At 41.7% G+C, this 25,819-nt stretch overlaps 1 protein-coding gene and 2 long non-coding RNA genes across 4 annotated transcripts in view; 2 read left to right on the top strand and 1 right to left on the bottom strand.

Annotated features, from left to right (window-relative positions):
- Window positions 1–25,819, top strand: part of LOC119479272 — a 209,292-nt gene that overhangs the window by 162,462 nt on the left and 21,011 nt on the right. For both annotated transcript variants that reach the window (XR_005204652.1, XR_005204653.1), the window contains exon 2: window positions 11,297–11,388. This is a non-coding gene — a long non-coding RNA (uncharacterized LOC119479272). The remainder of the gene's footprint in view (window positions 1–11,296; window positions 11,389–25,819) is intronic.
- On the top strand, window positions 244–8,121 carry LOC119479273. Its single transcript, XR_005204654.1, has 3 exons — window positions 244–2,951; window positions 3,629–4,208; window positions 8,018–8,121. It is a non-coding gene; the product is annotated as an uncharacterized LOC119479273 (long non-coding RNA).
- On the bottom strand, window positions 7,817–15,382 carry tekt3 (tektin 3). The gene is made up of 8 exons (XM_037754667.1): window positions 13,953–15,382; window positions 12,676–13,268; window positions 11,462–11,545; window positions 11,303–11,373; window positions 11,030–11,173; window positions 9,941–10,163; window positions 8,925–9,079; window positions 7,817–8,230 (listed from the first exon to the last, which is right to left on the bottom strand). Exons 2-8 carry the CDS (start codon window positions 13,243–13,245, stop codon window positions 8,014–8,016), a joined length of 1,464 nt encoding a protein of 487 aa, XP_037610595.1. The 5' UTR covers window positions 13,246–13,268; window positions 13,953–15,382; the 3' UTR covers window positions 7,817–8,013.

Genomic DNA, 25,819 nt, shown 5'->3' on the forward strand with positions numbered 1-25,819 from the left:
TTCACAACAGGCCTCATCTATGAATCATGAGAGGGGCGATGTGCATAAATGAATGTTCTGACCACTTTTAACTGTCATTTCCAACATCACCTTATATTGTCTTAAATAGGTAAACCGGCCATTTTCAAGAGATATACGTTTGATAAATGCATGTTGTTGTTGAAAACATATACACATGCAACCCGATCTAATTACAAGGACATTCTACGTGTCATGAGAACACATTTTAGCCTTTTTGCATGTCATTTGTTCGCCACGCAACAAAACTACAGTAACGGCCGCTGTTTAGGTTTAGGCAACAAAACCACTCACTTAGATTTAGGAAAAACATCATGGCTGGACTCAAAATAACTACGTGAACTAAGTAAAATACGTACAGAAACAATGTAACAGAAGTAGGGAAAACACGTCACAAACGTAACTTCAAAATAAGACTTTGGAACACAAATGCCAGTCTCCTGGTTGAAAGACAGATAGGAGGTAAACACAGTGTGTTTGTTTGTGTGTCGATAAGATTTAAGCTGTCTTGTCATCACACTTTAATCAGACGAGACACAGAGCGATGACACAAACCGATGACACAAACCGAGCCCTGTCCCTTAAAATACACTAAATACACAATAGATTGCCTGTGATGTGAGTACAGGCGGCCTGTGGGTCGAGTTAACAAGATAATAGTGAAATGCAGCCGGTGGAAAAGAGAAGAGTTTAACTCTGAAATCAGACCAAAGCTGTCATGTCATTGCTATGTATATATTTGTTTTTGAACAAAATGTTATTCACTTTTGTACATTTGGAATATACAAAGCTACGTTGTCAGGACATTTTTACAAAAGGAACTATTCACAGTTTGGCAAACAAACATTATAATTAAAATGATAAATCATAGCATTGTGTGCATCCACATAGAGAGGAGTCTCAAAAAAACTTAAAAGAGACAGATGTTGGGTACAGCACCTTATTACTTTGGCAATCTAAAATAAGTAATTACACTTTCATTAACCTGTCTGCCGTTGATGTAGTGTCGGTGGTTTGAGCCAAGATAAAGTTATAATTTTTTGCCAGCAATAAAAAGATATACAGCAAGTAGGCTTTATCTTTTCCCAACACATTCTCACTCCCGATTCGTCACATAACGCCGCTTGGTCAGTGCCCCTCGGCATCAGAGACGGACGCACAGGGTACCCGTCTTACGTTACTTTTGTGTGAATACACGCTCGTTACATGCATAGTGTCCTTTCAAAATAAAATTCTGTTTTCACAGGAAGTTAGGTTTAGGCAACACAACCACTCAGTTAGTGTTAGGAAACAGTCGTTGGTGACGTTAACTTCACTCTCTAGCAACTCAACGTGACAAAATAAGTCAACGTTACTTTTAGATTTCACACAGGACATAAACAGCGGTCTCCTGGTTGAAAGTCTTGCGTTTCTTTGACCCATCAATCAACCCCTCCCACCCTCCCTTAGCTGACGCTCACGCTATTAGTGGTAAGTCACTTACTCCGACCGTCAAATAACGCCCTGGGTGGGTTTACATTAGAGTTAGTTGGTTAGTCACATGCTGTTGCTACCGCACAACGGTTTCCAATGCTGAGAGGCACTGACCAAACGGCGGAATTTGGTAAGTTGGGAGTGAGAATGTGTTGCTTCATACTGTATATATATCATATATATAATATATAATAAATAATATAAAACAATGGGTCTTGTGGTAAATCAATGTTCAAAATGGCAAATACATATTTCTGTAGTATGATTTCAACTTTGGTCATTGCTATATTATTAAATCTATGCTAATAAATTAGTAACTTATTTCTAATTCTAAGCCTTAAATATCTGTAGAAATGGTCATGCATCATTTCATTGCTCATTTTGAAATGAAGCTTGTCAGCAAACCCTGGCATGAAAACATATTTTGAAGAATCTTGAGGCCTGTGTCATTCTGACATTACTGAAATCACATGGTCATGATTCACACATTACCCCGTGATGATCAGTTTGTAAATGGTGAGAGATGTATACCCATGACTTTAAGGTCACCACAATCCATGACAAAGTGAAAAACGGATGAAGAAAAAGTGCATTTCTGAGCACTTCTGTTTTTTTGATTGTGCTGTGCTTGTTCCCATTGTTCCCTGATAAAGCCTCATGATTAGATTTTTTTTCCATTTCTTTAAGTCAGACCACAGAGCGTAACTCCCCGTCATCCTCACCCCACTATGATTCAGCAGGAAAGACTGCAGTACTGTATCCGGACTTCTGCGTCGCTCTGTTATCCACCCACTCCTCTTTCTGTGGAGAATGTGAAGACTCACAGATCAATGTTATGGATTCTTCCAGAATTCCACTCTACATTGCGCTGCCGTATGTACCAGTCTCGTGGTCGACCTCTGACCTTTGGTTAGGCTTCTCTGGCTTATCTCGCCTCCCTGATTGGAGACACAGTTATGCGCAGAATGCTGGGGGGATAAAACGTTGATTGGATACAAGTTTAGGGAGGCAAAGATTTCTCATGTGAGCAGGTTATCAGCAGACAGTCACACACAACCACAGAGCCACTGTATGTGAGGCTGGCAGTTGGGATGGAAAACCACATAGAATAATGCATCTTATCAGTCCGTCTCCAGCTTCCTCTCTCTAACTCGTAACAGGCAGATTACTCAACGGATTCCCGCTTAGTTTCTTTTCTTGTTTCGTCCTAGCTTGAACAGTAATAGTCCTCACAGCCCGACGACGGAGCGGCCAAACAGCCTCTTGAGAAAACTCTGAGTTTTTGGAACAGATCCAGAAACGGCAGGAAGAGCTGGTTCCCATGAATGTTTAGTGTTCAGTCCAAACTGAGCTGAACTGAGACGACCAGAGATGAAGTGATACATGTTGCATATCCTCAAGCTAGAGGGATTTAAACTAGATTTACAGTAAAAGTCATCATCCCCTGACAACATTTTTAGGTAATTTGGATATTAGGTAATTTGGATAACAATTATTACAACATTTTTCTTTTCTCTTTTAAAAAAAAAAACATGTTCCTATATTTGGGATCACATGAAGTCCTAAAACCTGGAAAGGAGTTAGCATTTTAGCACATCCAGTTCCTTCGTCTGGAAGTCAGTTGGTTTTTAGTTAGATGCCTGAAATAAGGTCTGTAGTTAACACAAGCTGAAGAGATGTTAACATTTTGTTCTACGATATTAAATACGCCAGTAAATACCCCACTAGTGAATTTTGAAGCTTTTATGTGTAGCTAAATGAGACTACTAAAATTCATCACGCCTACTCGTCCACCTTGTTGTGTATACTGGCGTTCATGCGACCGTGGTGCAGTTCGTCTATAGCCTAACTTTAGCTTTTTACTTCTGGCGATTGCATTCACGCTTCAAAAATTATAGAAATTGAGTTTGTCCCAATTAAAAGCAATATTTTGTCCCAAATATAGTCACACCAAAATACTTTTGGACAGGCAGACACCTTTTTTCATGATTCATTTCTGTTTCTTTATACCCCTGTTGCCAATATAAGTCTATGATAATGGCAAATTAGCTTAAATACAATTGTGCATCCCCATTGTAATTGGATATTTTCCATGTGTTATATTAATGTTGATCGTGCAGTTTTACTAACATTGAAGTTGAAGCTGGATTCATGAAGTAAGAGACCGTCTGCTCTGGAGAGGATTCAATTTAATTATACTTGGTTGCTATGGTTACTGCATCAGGGTATTAGACGAAGGGCCTAAATTGAATTGGCACAGAGGATGGACTTGACAAATCACCTGTGCAGAGTAGCAGCTTCAAATAGTATTGTCTGAAAGGGAAAGCATGCATCCGAGGGAAATAGCTTTTTAAAATTGATTTAGACTGATTTGAACACAGACACAGTATGCCAGACAGCTAAACCTGAATCAATCAACATTTTTATATTAACATTGAATCAGATAAGTATGTGTGATGTGATTGGGTTCATAAACCATTGTAATTGTCATTTAACTTTGCAGCTCTACAAAGCTTTTCAGCCTCTTGTTTTTTCATCGTAGATGTAGATCCACATTTAATGTGATGATATGGTTGAACTTCACAACTCTCAACAACCCTGTTTTCAGCAGCACCAGGAAACCTCAGGTGAACCCACTGTACGCTACTTACTCAACACCTAAAGGCTGGAGTAGAAAGTCAAACATATAGCAACATAATGAGCCACAATGTTCTCTGGTATTGGTGGAGACAAAAACAGAGATAAAAAAGCAGGCAAATATTGGACAGTTGGCCAGAAATACAACTCCTGTAGGATTATAAACCAAAGAAATTCTTAGGTGACTAACACACGATTACGATTTTGTCGACTGAGTTTCTCCACAAAGAATCACACAAAAGCACTACTTTAAATCTTGTGTTTACCAGAGATGTGCTCATAAGTGTCTTAGAAATTAGTCATTCAGCATGAAAAAAGCATAAAAACCGACTAATCGACGAACGAAATGACCATTTAGTTGACTAATCGACTAAGACTGTTTTGTCAACATTAATACAAACCAATAGATTTGTTTGTCCTTTAAAGGTGCTAAATGCGAGATAAGGAGCATTTCTATTGCCTCCATACGACTCTCAACATGGCGAAGACTGAACGGGTGGTTTGCAGATAACGGTGCTAACAGTGCAAACAACAGCAACAGTGCTGACAGAGCTAACAGTGTTAACCTGGGTGTGGACCGGACGGTGGGTGCTACTCTTCCGCAACGGCAGCGTCGGTTGGGACAGCATTAACAGCTGTAACCGCCATATGAGAGCAGTGCAGGGCGGCGATCGTGAGCTAGCCAGTAGGGCACGCTTACATGCACGAACATGTACTAACAGCACACGCGGCCGGCCCGGCTATGTCAACAAAACACAGGAAAACTTGGATTACAACACATACAGAGGGGGAGTGACTTCGAACTCTGCTCAGGTAGACATTACTCCTATATATCATATCTTTACACAGCAAATAGTTGTTTGCTGCTATATTAACGCTCTGAATATTGTATAGAGCACCTTTTAAGAAACACTAAAAGTAAGAATGAAATGCCTGTAATGGGGTAATCAGTGGTAATATATTGTTAAACTGACATACTTCGAGTAAAGCAAACAGTCTCCATGATTTCTACCACTTTTCTCCCTCAATGATTCACACTCAGTGAAGTCCAGAGCAAGAAACAGTCGGTCGCCGAGCTCTTTAGTATGGTATGGTGGTATGTAAGAAATATAAAATAACACGGGGCACAGGGCATCTATAACGAGAACGGGCGTTAAGAATAAACCGCCAATATGTTTGGACTGCGGGGAGGATTCCAGAGTACATTCCCCATATGCGGGGGTGGTAGAGGAGGTCAAATGGGAAGGCCTATTTGTGTCCCGTCCAAACAGAGACCCGTAACCTCAAAGAGACAGAGAAACGGGGGTTCATTCCACTTAAAGTGAACTGACTTTTCATGGTTTTTATGTATTTCTGAGCGGGAGTTTGGAAGCAAAAGGGGACAGATAAGAGAGGTAGAAAACCCTCAACTCCGTGCTATCTGTCAGTGTGTTTAATCACAAGGTGATGAGAGCAGGGAGTCTTTTGATGTAAGCTAGACAACAGGGGGCCTTTCTTTGCAATGCTGGGGCTCAGGAATGTGCCTGGGCACAGGAGTGGGCCTACACACACATTAAACACACACACTGCATGTTCGTAGGAAACCATGGCAGAGACCATTGACTTGCTGCTGAGGGTTTTAGTCAAACACAATACTGTTTGCACAGCAGAGAAGGCTCACTGTGACGGAGACTCACAATACAGTTGTAAAACATTACACCTAAATCAAAGTGCAAGTTACACACACATGCGCTGAGTGGTTTATCTTTACGGTCACTCCCTCCCTCCTGTTAGGAATCTGTAAAACGAAACTACTCTGTTTACACGAGAGATGTTGTCATGCTTTTACTTTAAATGCTAAAAGGATTTAGGTGGACCTGGATTTTATGATAGATTTGAGAAAAGCTCAGATGCCAGGTTGAATCTCTTATCTGTGATTACTATTTAAGTCCGGCTAGCGACTGTCTCCAACTTCCACTCACTTTGTTTGCAGACACTCACTCAAACCGAGACATATCCCTCTGGTGCTATAAGATATCAAAGATATCCAACAGTAATTTACTGCAGGGGAGAGAATTAAAGAATTCATTTGAGATGTGATCTCTCCTTTGCTCTGATAGTGGTGATCAATTTAACGACTGGAGACGTGGCGACTGTTGACTGTGTAGACGACGTGAAACTCAAACAGTATTGCTGATTCGAGCAAAGTTTACATTCCTCAGTGAAGCCAAAGGTGACACAGGAAGTGCAGAAGTAGTGGGAGGGTTGGGTCAAGAAGTGTGATATGTGTGTTCAGAGTTGGTTCTGGCTCTGAAAGGTGTTGATTGAATAAACTAAATTAAATGAAACTCTCTTTAAATGTGTTTGGGATCAAGCTGGGGTTAACTTCAGATGACCAAGGGTGAAAGAAAGAGGCCAATGAGAAGTGAGCGTCACGGGGCTCCTATACGATGGGTGCGGGGTTTCATACATAACTTACTGTAGAAGTTGTTTGCACAGCTCCTCCTGTGGGTGAGGCGCTGAGTAATGGCTCGTTAAAGAAGGATGGTAAAGCTAGGGCTGTCGCAATATTGCAATGCCGTACTATTGACAAGCCAGCCGCATGGGATGGCAAGCAACCGCCACAAACGCTATGTTCACATTTTTTTTTTTTAATTCTTTGTAATGGGAGAGCGGCGTATTTTGCGTCTATTCTGCGCTGAGCGTTGCACGTTTGGTGTTGTTTTCTGGTCACCAAGAATTGAAAAATGTTTAACTTTGGGTAAAATGCTGCACCTCATTGCCCTTCTGTGTTCTGCATTTAACAATAAACAGTAGGGCTGTGTATTGGTAAGAATCTGGCGATACAATACATATCATGATACAGGGGTTAAAATCTAATTTTAGGAAAACTGTCGTATAAAGAACACACCACAATATGCATAAAATAGTATCTTTGTACTTTTTTATGCAATCAGAACAGTGAGATCTGCATTTATCACACTCCCTCTAACATACAGCATCACAGCACTACTTTGAGAGGGCGCATGTCTTTGCAAATTAAATAAAGTATTGACTGAATTAATGCAATTTGCATGTAAACTATTATTTGAAAATCAATACAGTGTTTTTGAGATACAGTATCACAAAACATAATATTGCATTAAAAACTGCCATTTTTGTCCTTTAAAAAGCAAGTATATACTTAATCATAGCGTCACAGTAAAGCTTATTTATATAGCACTAAAATCAGGATAAATGAAGTAATTTGCAAATTAAAAAAGGCAATAATATCACATATCATGCTGTTGAGCCAATAATTATCACCGCAGGGGAAATTCCTTCACCGCAACAGCCCTAGTAAAAACACAAATGTCCTTCACATTACCAGTTGACTAAGGCTGTATGCTTTGATTCAAAACAGTCTCTTCCCTGTCAGCGCTCCCTTCAGGGGACATTCAGGTCGGCTTCTGCTGACAGATCTGAGTGAGCCTTCAGACATGTGTGTGTTTGTCTTTGTCTCGAGACGGACGTGTCGCACGAGCTAATTAATCCCGGCTATTTGTTTGGGGATTACTGTCACTTGGGCTTCCACTGGGCCGTGGCCTGTCGCCAACATAAGACCATAGTGATAGACCACAGATCTGTGGTTTAGAGAAATAGTAAAAAGCAAGGGTGAAATTATAAATCAAGGGTCAACAGTACACCATTTCAAGTTTTGTTTTTTTTCTTTTTATACATCTTGTAAACACGTTACAGGTACAATACTCAAAATTATGATAATCCACTGTGTATAATCAGATTTTAACATCAGTGTTTGTAAAATTAAGTCATTTAGTTTACATTCAAATCACCCACAACACCCTCAAAATCACTCCAAAACCATTAAAACAGCCATAGAGAATTATATACGGCCCTCCTCTTGATTTAGGTGTAGCCCACCAGGCGGGGCATGCTGGGAAAGCTCTTCCGCATGCTCATGCACTTCTCCTGGTCCAGGAAGAGTGAGTTGGCCTTGATGGACAGGTCGTGCTCCAGGGTCACTTTGGTCTTGACCAGATTCTGCAGAGTGTTCTCAGCCTCCATCAGCCTCTCCTGGAGCTTATGGATGGTGTCCTCGATCTCTCTCACCTCACTCACAAGTCTAAACGAGGACGGATGAAGAGAAGCAGCTCACTGTTAAAAGTATTTTAAAGGTCCCATACCATGCTCATTTTCAGGTTCATACTTGTATTTTGTGTTCCTAATAGAACATGATTATGTGCTGTAATGTTCAAAAAACATATTATTTTCCTCATACTGTCTGCCTGAATATACCTGTATGTACCCTCTGTCTGAAACGCTCCGTTTTAGTGCATTTCAATGGAATTGCAACGGAATTGCGTTGCTAGGCAACAGTTTGGGTCCATGTTTACTTCCTGTCAGCTGATGTTATTTACATACACTGTAACAGGAAATAAACTGGGACACATTTAGAATGTTTACGTTTAAAACCGTGTAATGGTCTAAATATTGTATATTTGTGACATCACAAAAGGACGGAAAGCCCTAACGGCTTCATTCAAACGTGCAATTTCTGAATACGAGCTGTGTGTATTCCTCCGCATATTGAGCGTTTTGATAGTTTAACAGTATTTATATAGCACTTAAACCTGCTTTATAATGTAAAAGACCTGAAAATCTCACTTTTTACAATATGGGACCTTTAAGTATTTTTTCTAAGATATATTGTAAGACAGTTGTAGAACCATGAGTCGTTCTTCTCAAACTGTTTGATTGATTTTAGGGAAAAATGTCTGTGCAAATTTCCCACTGGCAAAGTTGCAGAGCTGCAGTACCTGTGGTGAGGGTTGTCCCTGCAGAGCTCTACATTGGGCCTGCGGGTCCTCTCCTCCAGCCTGGTTTGGGCCACTTTCAGCGGGCACTCTTTGTCCCTGAGGGCCTTCTTCAAAGACTCAATCAACATCTCTGTCTGGAAGATCTCCTGCAGAGTCTGGGTGAGGGGGACATGAATAAAATTCATTGTTGAATCATGGTAGTAGTGTCTCATTCATAAAAATAGCAGATCAGCTGGTGTCGAGGGTGTTAATTAGGAACTATTGACGAGAGAGAGGGGGGAAAACGGTGAGAATCTGACTGGTAGAAGCAGAGAACAAGTAAACATTGTACACTGTGAGCTTTGAATCAGCTGAGCAAAGTGCTGCACAGTGGCCTGCTCTGTCCAAACCCATTTAAATGTAATTTAATTCCAGCGAATCACTACTCCTTACAACTGGCAGTGACAGAGGTTTATTATGGACCGTGTGCTTCACATCACAGCTGCTGTCAGTGTTCAGACCCATCCAACAGCTGATGTGGATTCAAAATGTAACTCCCGGCAATTAACCCGAGAACAATGGGATCCATTGAATGGCACAAGCAATGAAAGGGGCATTTATCGCCATTCCTCTCTTTTGACAGGAATGTTTTACAGTAAACATGCACGTAATCCACTACGGACAAGACATATGTCCCCTACAGGCCATATAGCAGACAATAGAGAGTTATCTTTTTTTACATTCTGCATTTGTGTGCACATTTTTTGAAGATATACAGTATAGCACACGTACAATTTGTACCGAGTCTAAAAAAGAAAGGAGAATGGTGCGAACACATGATCTCTGTGTTCATCAAAGTGGCAAATGTAGTTACCCACTGATAGAAGAGAGTGAATGCATTTAACTCCACGTGATTGCCTCTTTATAGCCACTTTATCACAATCTAGGCTGTTTTAATTCATTTTTACATAGTGAAACTATTGTCACACAAACTATTGTCTTTCATGAAATGAGACCACGTAGAAATAGGTGAAGACCTTAGCCAGGTGCGTCTGCAGGCTGTTCTTAGCGTCAGCGGTTTCTGATATGCGGTTTGTGAAGGCTACGTTGGCGTTGTTGAACTGGTTCCACATTTCGTTGGACGTGGTGCTCAGCAGGATCTCGATCTCGTCCCTCAGCTTGTGGGAGGCAGCTCGTTCGCTTTGGGAGTGCAGGATGTTGTCGTCTGTGAACTTGGACCACGAGTCCGGCACGGAGAGTCTGACAGGTGGAAAAGAACGACATACGTTTTTTTCAGAAGTTGATTCACTGCTTTTGAAGATACTATACATGGAGAACACTTGGGCAAAAACATTGTCAGATACTTTCTAACCATGCTAGCGATGTGGCTCTATAGGGAAGACAATATCGGTCCTGGTCCACCACTTTAGTCCAGACTATCTCAACAACTATTGGATGGATTGTCATGGGATTTTGAACACACATTCGTGGTTCCCAGAGGATGAAGGCTAATGACTTTGTTGATCCCCTGACTTTTCTACCGCCACCCTGAGGTTCATATTTGTGTTTTTTTAGAGTAAAATGTCTCAACAAGTAATGAATGCAATGAAATTTGCTGCACACATTCATGATGAATTGTCATAACTTTGGTGATGACTTCATTTTTCATCTAGCGCCATCATCAGGTCAAAATTGGACAAATTAAATATTTGTCCAAATGACTAAATATCTGCAAAACTAATGACATTTCCATCAGTCTCAGTTGTGTTTAGTGCTATTTAACACATTTTAACATGCTAAAGTAAGTTGGTAAACAATGTTCCTTAGCATTGTCATTGTGAGCATGTTAACATGCTTATGTCAGCAGTTAGCTCAAAGCACCACTGTGCCTAAGTAGCTACAGTACAGCCTCGCTGCAGACTCATTATTGTGTTTAAACTTAATTTGATAATAAAATAGGGCAGCAGCCAATTTGACTTTCTCCGGCTGTCAAAGGCTTTTCTGTGATTAGCATTTTAACTGAACAGCCCAGTCCGGTCTTCCAAGCTGGTTTAAACAAACATGAGAAATTGTCGGCAGCTGTTTGACGAAATGAAACAGTTAATATTTGATCAGATAAAACTCACGACGGGTCTAGTCTTTCAATCCCTCTGTAGTAGCCGATACCGTCTGATGTGTTCCTCAGATAGTGACACCTGTCATCTATCCTCTGAGCTGTCACTTTGTCACTCATGTCCCTTTCCAATTCATGCTGAGCAGCTCGGTTTGACCTGAGGAACCCCACAAAGCAATGCAGAAACAAAACTATATATCAAATGCATGTCAAACGTCACAGTTTTTGGAGATTAAATAGAATCCTGCATTTAGTAATACTTCCTAATTTGATTTTTCAGACTCACGCCAACTGAGCTATGGCTCTGTCCAGATGTCTCCTCATCCTTTCCTGACATGACTTGATGACTCCCACTTCCTTGTTGCAATGCAGGTAAATAAAATATGCTTATTTCTTTTCCAAGGTTCAGAAGTCACACATACTCACATTCTTGCTTTAATGTTACCTTTATGAGGTCTTTCTCTACGTCGTCATGTACCAGATCGATGGACATCCGCTTCTCTCTGTGGTACAAACACTCTTGAGACACCTATTGACAAAGTGATCGTGACTGAAACAGGTTGAGATGGTTGTATGATAAAAGAATGAGTGTAATTAGGAGCATTTTCTAAAGGTCAAAAGGTGAGCAGGTATGGTTATATAAGTACAGTATATGTCCCTGTATGCATATATATATATATAGTGCATTGTATCAGCTACATTCTCCAGTTTCAGTTATGTGGAGACGTCTCTAAGGAAGCCTTTTGCCATATGATCTTAGCTTAGCAAAGGTGTTTGTGTCACCAGATCTCCAGCCAGATCAAGTTGACTCACTCTGGGTGAGACAAATGACCAGAGGTTCTCTAGCAGGGCACGCAGGTGACTAATTAAAGGAGCAGTGTGTAGCATTTATGGGGATCTATTGGCAGAGTATAATATTAATAAGTATGTTTTCTTTAGTGTGTAATCACCTGAAACTAAAAATCATTATGTTTTCGTTACCTTAGAATGAGCCGTTTATATCTACATAGGGAGCCGACCACCATGTTTCTACAGTAGCCAAGAATGGACAAACCAAACACTGGCTCTAGATGGCGCCATTCACGTTTTCGCGACAGCCAGCATAGATCTCCTACATGCTTGGTACATGGGAGAAGTTTCAGTTGGTTGCAATCTGCATGATTGTATGATTATTTATAATGTAAATGTTCTTGAAATTCTATACTCCATTCATATCACCACTGACACGCAGTTGATGTTTGCCATGATGACGCTGCCAACTTGTGGTTTCCCGACACGCCCTTGTAATATGCACATACATGAGCAAGTTGCAGTATTTTTCCATCATGTTATATAGCCTCCAGTGTAATGTCAATGTTTTAATAATGGCCATTGTTCCCCTTTAAAGAGACAGCAAAAGCACTGCTGCATTTTAAAGTGGACCAGACAGACTTTGTTGCTACAACTAAACCGGCAACCCTAGTCAAAACTGTTTTGTCACAGATACCGTGACATACCCTGAGACATGATACACATGAATGTTAATGAGTGCAATGAACAAAAGGTCTGACCCGAATGTAAAGATTTCAAGGACAATGTGAATTGTCCTCATAGAAATGTAAATATTTCCTACAAAATGTTCCAATAACACAACTACAAATTCAGATATTCCACCCTCACCTGAAGGGGCCCCTCTGTCTCTGCCAAGGCTCTCTCCAGCCTCCTCTTAACGTCAGCGAGTGCTGCTATCTCTGTCACCATGTTGTCGATCTCGTGGCTCAGCTCAGACCTCCAGAAGACAACGTCATTGAGCCGCTCGCCGATGTTCTTGCTGGTAGTCTCCTGGGTTCGTCTGGTCAGCTGATCCCTATCCTGCATCAGCCTGATGGTGTCTCTTCTCAGTCGCTCCGCGCTTTTCCGGGACGACTCGGACTCCCTGTAGTTGCTTATGTTGGACTTGTACCAGTCGTCGGGAGTGTAGCGGGTGGACATCGCCGTCCTGTTGGACGGGTAGAACATAGTCTTGGCTCGAACCAGATCTAAATTCTCTCGCTGTATGGAAGACTGGGTCGGGACAGAGCTGTTGCTTTTGAAGTAGTTGTTGGTCCTCCACAGGTTGGCACTGGGATTCATGACCAAGGCCGGCTGGGTGTTGCGATAGCTGGACGCCATGGTGGAGATGGCGGGGAGGAAGTGGCTGGTTTTTGGCCGAGCATATGTGGCTGTTAGGGTGGATCCAAGCAGCTCCATTTTTGACACCCCTCAGGGTGTTCCTGGTGCATAAAATAAGTTTTGACAACAGGTATCAGCTTCAATTGAAATACATGAAATACAGCAATGTATCCTCATACAACGCTTCCTAAGTTATTACTCATTTATTTGTGCGTTCTCCTACGAATGTCCAGTAAAACGTGTCAATTTCCACTCGTTACATGCATACAGTCTTTTCAAAATAAACTTCACAGGAAACAACCTGGTTAGGGTTAGGCATCAAAAATACTGGGTTAGGTTTAGGAAAAGATCGTGGTTTGGGTTAAAATAACTATATTTGAAATACTTGGTTAGGTGTTATGCAACAAAACTACTTGGATAGGTTTAGGAAAAAATCGTGGTTTGGGTTAAAATAACTACGGAAGTGACATAATGTGACATAACCTGGACGAAAGTCTGGTGTTTTTGGACCCACCCATCCACCTCGACCTCCTCCTTACGCGGAATTTGTCACTTGTTATACTTCCTGATTCATGATTACGTGGATTAAATATGCATTGATTTTTTGGGATATATACGAATTACAGTGCATTTACTTTTCGGTGTATGAGAACAGCCTGAATACAGTATAATAAGTCTATACTCACAGGTTAATCAAAGTTTTTTTGTATCATTAAAGTCAATAGGTAAAAGAAACAAGAATAAAATGACAATAAAGCATCAAATCAGAAAAATAAATGTCTTACCAAGATGAACAAATGGACACTCAGAGTCTCTATGCAGTGCAGGCTGCTGTTCCTCTCAGCTGTGCTTACCTGGAAATGAGCTCAAGAACGCACTAAAGGTAAACTGGCATGCATAATAGATAGACAAGTTTGCAAGTCATTCATTCAGCCAGCCAATGGTTGTGCACGGTCCTCGGCTGCAGGAGCCGGCCCGTCCAAGATTTCTGTTGTCACAGAAGCAGTTGCCATAGGTTACTGAAACACTCAGATTAATGGTGCGTAGGTGCTTTTACTTTGTTCAAGTACATACACTGGAAAAAATGTCACTACAGTGTAGATAAGATTTTTATGTTTGTAATTTTTCTTTTTTTATTAGTTTTTTATTCTCTGTGTAGCTGCTCCCACTCAAATGGACACATCTATTGAAGCACACATAACAAATCCTTGGCACTATAATCCCCCATAGCTGCTGTATATGGACTTGATGCTGCTCTGCAAGTTGTCCCCTGCTGAACTTTTATTTGGCAAGTTCACATTTTAGATCATCTACCTTCAAACTTCTCGTTCGAAGGTGAGCAATCTGAGCTCCGTCTTCAAAAGCACAGGAGTTCAGTTGGTCGCCAGGCAGCATCAGATAGCTCGCCGTCACCCTGAGAAGCGAGCTGTCTGTATGGATTACAGTCACCTGTTTAATGATTCATGCCACAGGAAGAGTCCACACAAACCCCTGTAGCACAGAATAATAATCTGTGTTGTGTTACCTACCATTGGAAGTGAGGATCATTTACACTTATCTGTCCTGAAGGGGGAGGGCTGCAGGACAGATGATAGCCTGGTTTCCACTACAGCGACGAGCAGAGCTGTAGCCAGGAGGTACTCAGCTGGTCTAACTTTATCACAGAACAACATATACATATTATTTCTTTTGCATATTGCTAACCAACCCGATGTCATGGGAAGGAGTATAAATAGCACGACATTACAAGGACATTACGCGTCATGAAAACGCATTTTAGCCTTTTTGCGTGTCATTTGTACGCCTCATTTCGCACGTCATTTTTATGCCACGCAACAAAATCATGTTAGCCTACGTTTTTTAACAAAATATTTCACAAAAGCGGTTAAATGCTGTCAAACTTTTTTACTCAGCAAAATGTATAAACAAAGCTGTATTCATAAATCAGTTATTAATATACTTATTTTCTGCGGCACACAGTGCATATGGTCTGTCCGAAACCTGCCGCAAAAGTTAAAATGTATTCAATGTACTTGAGGCAAATTCTGGACAAAAAAACAAATGAATTGATACTATCAATATTATCAGCCTGCCAATATATCAGTCGAGCTCCAGTTCTAAATGTTTCTTTTTATGAACACAACTTGGGATTTTTAGGTCATAACAGGCTCAGAGTGAAGATACTGGTATCATATGAAACTAAAAAACCTAAGGAATCCATTGGTATCAACCATGTCATACTAGCTTGTTGCAAAGGAGGTTAAATAACGCTCCAAACTTATGGTACATTTTGGCGAGGAAAAACTGTTATGGCCATATTCAAAGGGGTCCCTTGACCTCTGACCTCAAGATATGTGAATGAAAATGGGTTCTATGGGTACCCACGAGTCTCCCCTTTACAGACATGCCCACTTTATGATAACCACATGCAGTTTGGGGCAAGTCATAGTCAAGTCAGCACACTGACACACTGACAGCTGTTGTTGCCTGTTGGGCTGCAGTTTGCCATGTTATGATTTGAACATATGTTTTATGCTAAATGCAGTACCTGTGAGGGTTTCTGGACAATATTTGTCATTGTTTTGTGTTGTTAACTGAAAAAATATATACATACATTTGCATAAAGCAGCATATTTGAGTATTAAATACTTGAGGTACATTTTCAACAGATAAAAAAATGTGTGATTAATTTGCGATTAATCATGATTAACTATGGACAATCATGCGAATATTTCAATTAAATATTTGAATTGATTGACAGCCCTACTGTCAATATTATCAGCCTGAAGGTCAAGCTCCAGTTCAAAATGTCACTGTACAGTATCTGTGCTATCCACATGTAACTGCATACAGTGTAATCTCAAGCTCACTAATGGCGGCTATGTGATTGGCTTGCAGGTTTATGTTTCTCTCTCTGAATCCTCCTCCGTGTCCAGTATTTAAAAGGACAGGGCTTCAAAGAGGCCGCTCTGCGCACTATTTTGCACCTCGTGGTCGGGCTACTATTGTCATAAACATGGAGGTTTAGATTTAGAATGGAACGACATGTCATTGCTCCACCCCCGCGGCCTCGGCATCACTTAACATGGCTAGGTTGAAGAAGGCCACCCCACATGCCTCTACCGCCCTGACCTCAGCCGCTATAAATACGCCCCAGAAAAGCATGAAAAGCCAGCCCTCGTATGAAATTCCTCCCCTGGATAGAGCTGCAAGTGCGCGCTGGAAAAGTGCTTCCTCGTCAATCTCCCCACCGGCCTCAGAACGTGAGGGAAATGTTAGAGGGGCCTATATATACTCCTGTCTTGTGGCCCATGAGAGTATGTTGTGAATTTACTGCATAGTGGAAATGTCTGAGGGAGCAAGCATGCTGTCCACTCCACTTAGAGCACAGTGACACTGAACTGAATGCTGTAATACCCGTAGGAATGAAAAAAGATAAGAGGTTTTTAATTAAAAAGCCTGAAATGTCCATTATCTAAGAAATGATTCCTTTTCGGTATGTGGTATGGTATCACAGCCACTTAGCAGTTAAACCGTACAGTTAGGGGATGAAAAGTGACCCAAGCATGAAAGGAAAAGTATCATGATTTCTATAATTTATGTCATGTGGTTTGGCAGAAGTGTTTGGCCCTTGGATGTGCCTCATTTTGGCTTGGATGATGAGACATGCGGTGAATGCTCACATTTGGACAGAGCGGACAAAATAAATGATGCACTGAGCCTCCTGTCAGCGCTCTCAGGTGACAGCACACAGAGGGGCTTAGATTTCATCGGTCAGTTAAGTGAGAACGGACCTTTCTCTTTCTCAGATATGAACACCTTTTATGTTCATGTCCTTTCTTTACAATATAAATACTGGAAGATACAAACCGCCCCCGACATTTACATATATGTCTCCAAAACCACAGATCACTTTTAATAAGGTAGCAGCGCTCTCTCCAAATATGGCGATGGCCAATAATTGCAAACATAAAGCAAGTAGTTAAGCCACCAAACCCCTCAGTATCAATCTACACTCATAAGCTACCAGGCAGCATCCTGCAGCCCACCATCAAAACAAACATCTGGCCTGTTAGCTGTAACATTAAAGGGATAGTTTGGGTGTTTTGAAGTGGGGTTGTATGAAGTTATTATCCATAGTCAGTGTATAACCTACAGTAGATGACGGTTGGCACGCCCCCAGTTTGGAGAAGCAGACAGGAGTACCGACACGGGAGCAAAGCAATGTACCGCTGTGGACGGGGCCGGCAGCAAATCATATTATAAACACTCAAACTATTCCTTTAATGAGTGTAACATCACAACCCAGGAGTTACTTTACTCTCTCACTGATGAAGAAGCATGTAAACTTGTGGACTTTCTTGCTTTATAAAGCAACACACACACTCCACACTCACACACGCTCCTTAAAGCCTTAACACATCCTTCACTTTTCACCATTGACCTTGATCTTATCAGGTAAGAATAGACAAGAAGAGGTCAGAAGTGTTCTCTAAACAGTCACACCCAGTGAAAACATGTCCCTCTCTGTTCCGTCTCTGGCCCCTGATGTTTTCACTACTTCAACCCACGCACCCGTCCACCACCCACCACTTTCTATGTCAACCTGACACGCTTCCTGCTCAACAGCTTCCTCTTTTTAAAATCAGTAGTGCTTTGCTTGCTCTTCCAACTGCACAGTTCAATGGGTGAACCAGACAAGCAGCTTCTCTCTCTCTCTCTGTCCGAGAGTACACAGGCCATTGTGAAGGCATCAGTTTCCTCTCATGAATTGTGGATGGAACAGTCTGTGAGGAGGGTGGCCACACCTGGAGAGGAAATCAACCATTAAATCTGATGACCGTATTAGAGATCCCCCACTGAGATAATGGTGCATCCAGATGGGAAAATCACAGGAGGCTCCTGGGCTCATCTTAGGTCTTGAGACACAGCTGGTGTGTGGTCTGTTTACTCTTGGAGCCATGATCCACCTCTCTTCATTATCTATCCTTTACCTATTGTGTGTAAGTCCTCAACTTTTCACTTCGCTCTTCTTTTTCTTTTTCCAGTAGTTCAAAGTATGCATGGTGTTGACAAAACTTGACCACATGAGCTGATAAAATCTGACTTTTCTAAGCGATTCCTTGCAGGGGTGGAGCAAAAACTGCAGCAGAAATGCAACAAGACGAAAGTGGGACCTCTTTAGTTTAACACACTGCAACTTAATTTCCTACAAAAACAATTAGACTCTATTAGCCAGTTAAGCCACAGTCTCTAAAAGGGCTCCGATTTAATTATCTGTGTCAGTCTTAATGATAATGATGCAATTTTCAGAGCGGCTCAAATGAAAAGGCTGACATTGGCGTGGGTTGGTTTCCAGTAGATTTGATGATTCTGTAATCATGTGATGGTAATTGGTAGTTAAATAGAGCATAACATTTAGTTTCTTTTAGTGGTCGACCGTTATTTAGAGATCAGGGTGGCCGATATATAATGCAGATATCAAGTTTTTTTTACACCTGAAAATATACCGCAAAATTTAATAAATCAAAATAAACAAAATTGCTGATCTTAAATAAACCTTTATTTAACACTCTTATTATCTGTGTTGTCTACGTTTGCTTAAGTAGATCTGCACTCTGTCTACAATGGACTTATTTAAAAAAAAAAAAAAAGGATCAACTAAATAAATGTCTACGAGTAATCAAAAAAAAAACTTTGTAAAAAAACAAAACAATTTATGAATGAAAAAGAGTTTTTGCACTTAACAACAGCATTTTTCAGCAGATAGCAGCATCTCCTTGTTTCAGAGAGAGAACAACATTTTTTAAACTTGCATAAATAAATAATAAATAAAAAATGTTAGTTTAGTGGTCATCCCAGGTGTTGGCTAACTTTAGCACACACACTGAGAAGGCTGCCTTCAGATGTGTCCAAAGACATTTTTTGTTAATCTCAAAATGGCATTAATTGGTGTATTAGACAGTGTATTAGGGCCATTGTAGGTAAAACAAATACTGTAATATTGGGGAAGGGGGAGAATATAAAGTTGTAAATTTCCGAGAAAAAAACTTGGAAGAATAGTGGAGTGCAAAACCGTTTTAATGAAAATTAGTGGGGGTTTTTTGGGTTGTTTTTTTTGTTAAGGAACCACATTGCTTCACTTTGCAAGGTTGGATCGACCTCTTCACACCACATGAGCCACCGTTAAACACTGCGTGACCTTGTTTGTAGCACTCAGCTCTCAGCCCACTGGTTCCTACTGAAATCCTCCATGTTCATGGCAATGAAGGAACCTGTCTCCCATTGCAATGGTGTGGCTCACTGATGTGTTTATGATCATTTTTAGAGAACAATGGAGCTCTATGGTACAGAGGAATAAGGCTTTGGATACACAGGGAATATTTGTTTGTAGGTCTTTTGATGGGATTTGTTGACAATAAGAAAAATATAGATTATCACCGGACATATCTCTTTAAGTAGAGCCAGATTCATATGTTTATTTATACATCAGTGTACAGTTGTTAGTAATGTCTATCAAGAATATACATGTTGCATAGCAATAAGAAGCTATTGATACGCTTGCATGCCTTGTGCATGTTTGTGTGGGGTTGCATGGTGACGACTGTGTTTGCAGTTTGATGTGTACACGTTAAGAGGAGAAGCCTCCGAGGCACTCCGAGGGCTCTATTATATTACCGACACAAAGGAGGCAAATGGATACTGTATTAGATACTTAGACAGAGGAAGTAGAGACAGACAGGACGGCCGGCAGGCAGCAGATGATGCATGTGTAGCTTTGTTTATGTTGTCTGGTCTCGTGATTATCTATGAAGCAGCATCGAAGTGGACATTTCCATGCACGCAAACACACTGATTTAGCTTTCTTTAATTCTGTTCCACACATTACTAGCAATTAACCTCTCTCGTGCTACCATTAAGTTTAATGGATGGTGGGCTTTTAGCGGTTAAGAGATGTTACAGAATGGATTCCACTTCTTCTTGCCACCTGTTTCCAAAGTGCACAGATAATTATTCTCTTTCTTCCGATGAAATCACAACACATGCAGACAGGAAACATCCCAAGCTGCTTTTGTTTGTGACTCTTTGAAACATTAAAGAAGTGTTTGTTTCTGGGTTTTAAGGCCCTGACGCACCAAGGCGACTGTCGGCCGTCGGACAGTTTGGGGCCGTTGGTGAGCGTCCGTCGGCCTAGTTTTTTCGGTGTGTCCTGCATCGTCGGCTCTAGTCTGCCCGTGTTAGAGTTCTTTCGGATGATTCAGCATGTTGAATCGGCGGCGGCACCCGTCTGCGAGAGAAATCACTCTGATTGGCTGTTCAGCTTAAACGAATCAGTGCACGAGAAGAGAAACAAACCTGAGGAAAGCAAGCCAAGGTTTTCCTTTTTGATTGACAAATACAGACTATCGTGACCTGCTGGTGTGGAGAGTTATTTCATCTCACGCAGGTGCAGAATCAACGCGGTAGTTGGCCGTCGGCTGTAGCCTTTGCGGTGTGTTTGAGTGCAACTTTTTGGCCAAGACCAAGGGCGATGTGAGGCGACGCAGCTGGTGGCCTTCGTCGCCGCTAGTTCTTTGATGTCGGCTTGATGTGTCCCCAGCTTTAACTTTAACTGTGAAAGGCATCGACATTATCTACAACAAGATAGAGGCTGATGTGGCGGCTGGCAGTCATGTGGCGGTGCAGGGGTGGGCAACGCGCGTCTGACAGGACAGACGAAGGGTGCATGGACTCCGGACACCCCGTCCCCCGTCCCCACACACACTCTGTGATCAAGGCTCCCAGTCGCGAAACTTCCAAAGTGGGACGAGGGGTCATGAATGCAGGGCTTTGTCCGGTCCGTGGTCATCACATTCCACTGGAGCCACTCTGTGGCGCGCAACAGAGCGGAGGAGAGGGCAGGCCAGGGCAGGAGAGGACAGGACAGGGGAGGCCTGGAGAGGCCTGGAGAGGAAACCACAATCTCTGCATACTGTCATGCAACATGATGATCATATCAAAGATGCATGTGGTTCTGTGCCATTTATTTCGAGGAAGTGATTATGTTTAGCCATACACTAGTGCAGAGCCCACTCAGGGTGCATGCCCGTCCAGAATGGGCTGATCGCTTGGCCCCCATAAGTGCTGCTTGCAGCGTTGTCGCGGTATGGCTGCTTGCACCCGCCAAGCGTCAAGTTGATTGGATGAACGGTTCTTGAGATATAGTCAAGTGAAGTCAATTTTATTTGTGTCCAATATCACAAATTTGCCTCAGGGGGCTTTACAAGCTGTACATGATACGACTCCCTCTGTCCTTTACAGAACGACTCTCTCATCGGATAAGGAAAAACTCCCCCCAAAAAAACCCTTTTAACTGGAAAAGAAATGGAAGAAACTTCAAAAAGAGCAATAGAGGATATACAAAGGACTTCTCTTTGCGCATGAAGTCCTTCATGTTTTAATCTCTGACTGGTTCTCGGCCAGTGTTGGAAGGTATGAGTCATCGGGATTGGTGGAGTGCTCGCTACTGACAGAGAGAAATCCTCCTGGCTGCAGCGTATCTTCCGAATTATTGCTTTCCATTAACTCCTCCATTCGTGTCCTCTCCATGTCTGTTGATCTGTCTCCCAACGACCTTGGAATCATTTTGGCAGCTTTGTTACAAGTTGTTTTACACACACATATGAGGTTTTTAAAGCGCTCCGAGTATCTGTAAATTGAGTTAACAATGTGCTCTGAGGTTACAACCGGCTTGGTGCTTGTAATTCTGGCTATTTTGGGCCAAACGTTTATAAAGGGGAGAGAGGTCTAATGTTTCCGTGCTGACTCAGGAGTTGAATTATTCACCGTGGGCGTGTATATTTCTCTCACACACACACAGGCCTCCACCCCAAATTAGGGAAAATGCAGCTCGTGCTTGTCATCTAGGCGAGACAGGAAGGGAACATGAATGATAGGAACCTCAGATGGTTGCACAATGACTCATGATCATGATGCAAGTAAATGGTCAGAGGAGCCTTAATCATGAGGAAAAGGACTCGGCATTCCTCATGTTGGTGCCACTTAGGGGTGAGGGTGTGAAATGAGGCATGTTAAACATGTGGCCGGCTGATGTGCGAATCGTATCAGTGCCAAAAAAGACAAATAAAGAAGGGGAGGAAGTTAGCATCTGTGTCTTAATTCCTATATCCTTCCATTTTATTTTTTCCATATTCCTCCCCCATCATTCCCTTTAATCACTTGTTAAATGTTCCATTTGCCACAGTTCCCTCTGTACCCTTTTTATAGCCGGTCGTAGTCGATGTCCTCTCGTACAAAGAGGTGTCTGTCAGTGTTGATGGGAGACTGTGCACAGCTGGACTCTGGCAGCCTGGGAACAAGGGTTGGAAATGGGACTGGGGCTGCTGGGTCCAGATGGACTCTGTGACTGAGGCCATTTCTGCCACACGATTAACAGCCTTCCAAACACGCCGTTGTCTCCGAGAGGGGAAGCTTGCCACGATTGAAGCTGAAGGCAGAACAGCTCTCCTGTTCTTCTTTGACATGAATGTTCCCAGTAAAGTTTTTTGCTGATGTCTTTATTTAGAAGCCTGAAGTTTGGACGTTTAATGTGACAGTTCGTTTCATTACACGTTGTTTCAACATTGACTCTGCCAGCAAGTTGTGGGAGCTGAAGCAGGTGCCACAAGAGAGCAAATGGCAAATTTTGGTTGGAAATTAGTAGGGCTGCCCTCTCTTAGTTGATTAGTTGACTAATTGGTCGTTTCGGTCTTAGTTGATTAAGATTTCTTTAGTCGTTTTTTTATGCCTTTTTCATGTTGAATGACTTATTTCCAAGAAACTTATGAGCACATCTCTGGTGAACACAAGATTTAAAGTGGTGCTTTTGTGTGATTCTCTGTGGAGAAATTCAGTTTTACAGATCTGTCGATTAAATCAACTGATTGGCGAATTGACGAGTGATTAGTCGACAAAGTATTTCTTTGGTCGAGGACAACCCTAGAAATTAGAAGCATGGTAGAATTTTGCCCTTTTGTTGATGGTTTTGGTGACACCCTACTCTGTGTGTTTTGCCCACTGGGTTGCTACTACTATGAGAATTTAAAAAACTTTTTATTTTTGTTTTTTTATTTAAAGAGGACCTATTATGCTTTTGTGCTTTTTTCTCTTTACTTTAGTGTCTCATATCGTTTTTTTGTCCATGTAAAGTTACAAAAGTCCACGCCAAAGGGAGTTACTCTCCCCCACAGAAACACTGCTCCTGAACTGTCTTGTTTGAAGTTCCGCATTTTCTTCCGTAACATGGTGATGTCATCAAGTAACACATTTGCATAATACCTGCCTAGCAGCTAGTTTGGCACGTCCTCAAACAAAGCTAGTTAGAGTGGAGCTGGAGCGGAGTCCAAAGAGTTTGGTTTGGTTGACCAATCACAACAGTCGGCCAGCTGACCAATCAGAACAGACTGGGCTTTTTTCTAAAGCGTTTTTTGAACATTAAAGCATCTAAGCATGTTCTAGTAGAAACACAAAATATAAGTATGCACCTGAAAATAAGCATAATAGGTCCTCCTTGATCTTTATTTAATCAGGCAGTCTCATTGAGATTAAGATCTCTTTTCTAAGAGAGACCTGAGTACAAGAAACATTCACAAGGTCACAATCCGCAAAACAGAAACAACACAATAAATATACAACATACTGTGAAATGAATTGTCATCCCCACATTTCTTTTAAATCAATTCTCAAAATCATATTAAACACCCACACAAAACTCTTTCTTCTTCTGATTAGATAAGAAAAAGATGCTGCAGACTTAGTTTGACTTGATCTTTGAAGCACATGTACTGTATAGTACATGTGATACAAGGTATACATGTACACATACGTACAACATATACAGTACACAACTGCGGCTGCAGCATTCCCTCGTCGTGCATTCTCTTTGCGTACTGCCAAAGGTCGGAGTGCATCAAGTGAGATATCAGATGAATTCAAAGGCATGTTCTCATGTTAGGCCTTCAGAGAGACACACCCTGCTGCAATGTAATCCTGCTGCCATTTAGCAGCTTCTAATCAGACTTAGAGGATACATGGTTAAAGGGTAACTTCGGTATTTTCAACCTGTACCCTATTTTCCCATGTGTTTGTGCCTAAGTGACTAATGGGGACAACAATTTTAGAAATTGATCCAGTATTGAGGGAGAACGCTGTAACCGGATGCCGTTTAACGAGCTGCGGGGGCAAGGGAGCAGCGTCAATGTATTTTGCCACTGACAGGCTCAGATTGTTAAGTGTCTGAAAACATTATGGAAAGGACCCTATAGAGCCTTTTTATTACCTTTCGCTTGATCCGGTCTGTTTGTTATTGTGTCCAAATCCCGCTCTACGAGAAGTCTTGTTGTGAAATCTGAATATCCGTATACTCTGGCTCAAAGAAAAACGGGTGGCCATCGAATTCAAAGACCTCATCCACATTGTCGAAATCATCTTAATATTCAGCCATGATGTTGGAAATCTTTTAGATAACACTAAGCTACACATTCTGTACTACAACACAACAAACTCTGCCTGTCTGGCACTCGCGTTTTCACCATGGATGTATTCCACTATTCCGGCAACACGTCACTTCGCCAGATTTCAGAACGAGACTTCTCTTTGAGCGAGACTCTTTCCATAATGTTGTCAAACATTTATAGTAACAATCAGAGCCTGTCATGGCAAAAACAAGCACTTTTAGTGGACGTAAATGACGGTGCCAGCTTGCCCCAATAGCACCATATTACAGCCTGTGAGCAGCTGCCGTCTACAGCGCTCTCCCTCAATACTGGGCTCAGAAATTGTTGTCACTATTAGTCAGCTAGACACAAAAACATGAGAAAACAGGGTCCAGGTTGAAAAACACTGAAGTTACCCTAACATTTTTCTATTTTGCAGTTTTTCTATGCCAGTAATCTTCACAGCATGTGTTAAAAAAGTGAAATTTACCCCCAAAGTGACCTCTGTAACAAGTGTAAGAATGCTGGTTTGTGGTTTCTTCAGCTTGAGTGTATTATACTTTTCATTGTCCATTGTAGTTGCGTTTTTCCTGTAAATATACTTGACCACAAAACAAATTTTTGCATAAAACATAACTGAATGCTCTGTCATTCGCACACACACCCTGTCTGAATTCTTCTCTAATGGCTCACTCTGGCCAAACAAAAGGCCAAAGGAAGATTCAGATTTACTGCCACAAGGCGGAGAAAGGCATTTAAAACCATGGCTTTTTTGTTCAGAGGCATTTTCCAACCCCTGCACCCTCCCTCTCCCTCTGAAATGCCAAAGGCATCTGGTTGACAGCTCCTCACAAGCTTTCAAATTGTTCCCCTTTTCCCAAATTTGGACTGAAGTAGAATGGGGCTATTGTCAACGTGTTTTTGCGGGTTTGAGAGAAATTCATTTATCTTTCCTGGCAGCTTAACCTTCTCATAGATGGGATGCAGTGGGAACTCTTCATTTTGTTTAACAATTTTGCCTTTCCCACCTTTTTTTCTGGGCCCCGGGGATGTAGGATGTGTTTATCAGAATCAAACTGTGGGTCACTGTATGTAGGGCTGTCCTCGACCAAAGAAACTCTCAGTTGAATAAAACTCATACGATTTTGTCGACTAAAGGCTGGCCCACACTAAAAGAT

This window comes from Sebastes umbrosus, chromosome 20 (assembly GCF_015220745.1).
Source record: "Sebastes umbrosus isolate fSebUmb1 chromosome 20, fSebUmb1.pri, whole genome shotgun sequence".
NCBI classification, from domain to species: domain Eukaryota; kingdom Metazoa; phylum Chordata; class Actinopteri; order Perciformes; family Sebastidae; genus Sebastes; species Sebastes umbrosus.

Coding starts and splice junctions, on each gene's coding strand:
- tekt3 (XM_037754667.1), bottom strand. CDS start 13,245: ATGGAGCTGCTTGGATCCACCCTAACAGCCACATATGCTCGGCCAAAA. Junction 11,546..12,675: donor AGACAGAGGGGCCCCTTCAG/GTGAGGGTGGAA, acceptor CTTTGTCAATAG/GTGTCTCAAGAGTGTTTGTA. Junction 8,231..8,924: donor AGGGACAACCCTCACCACAG/GTACTGCAGCTC, acceptor GTCCTCGTTTAG/ACTTGTGAGTGAGGTGAGAG.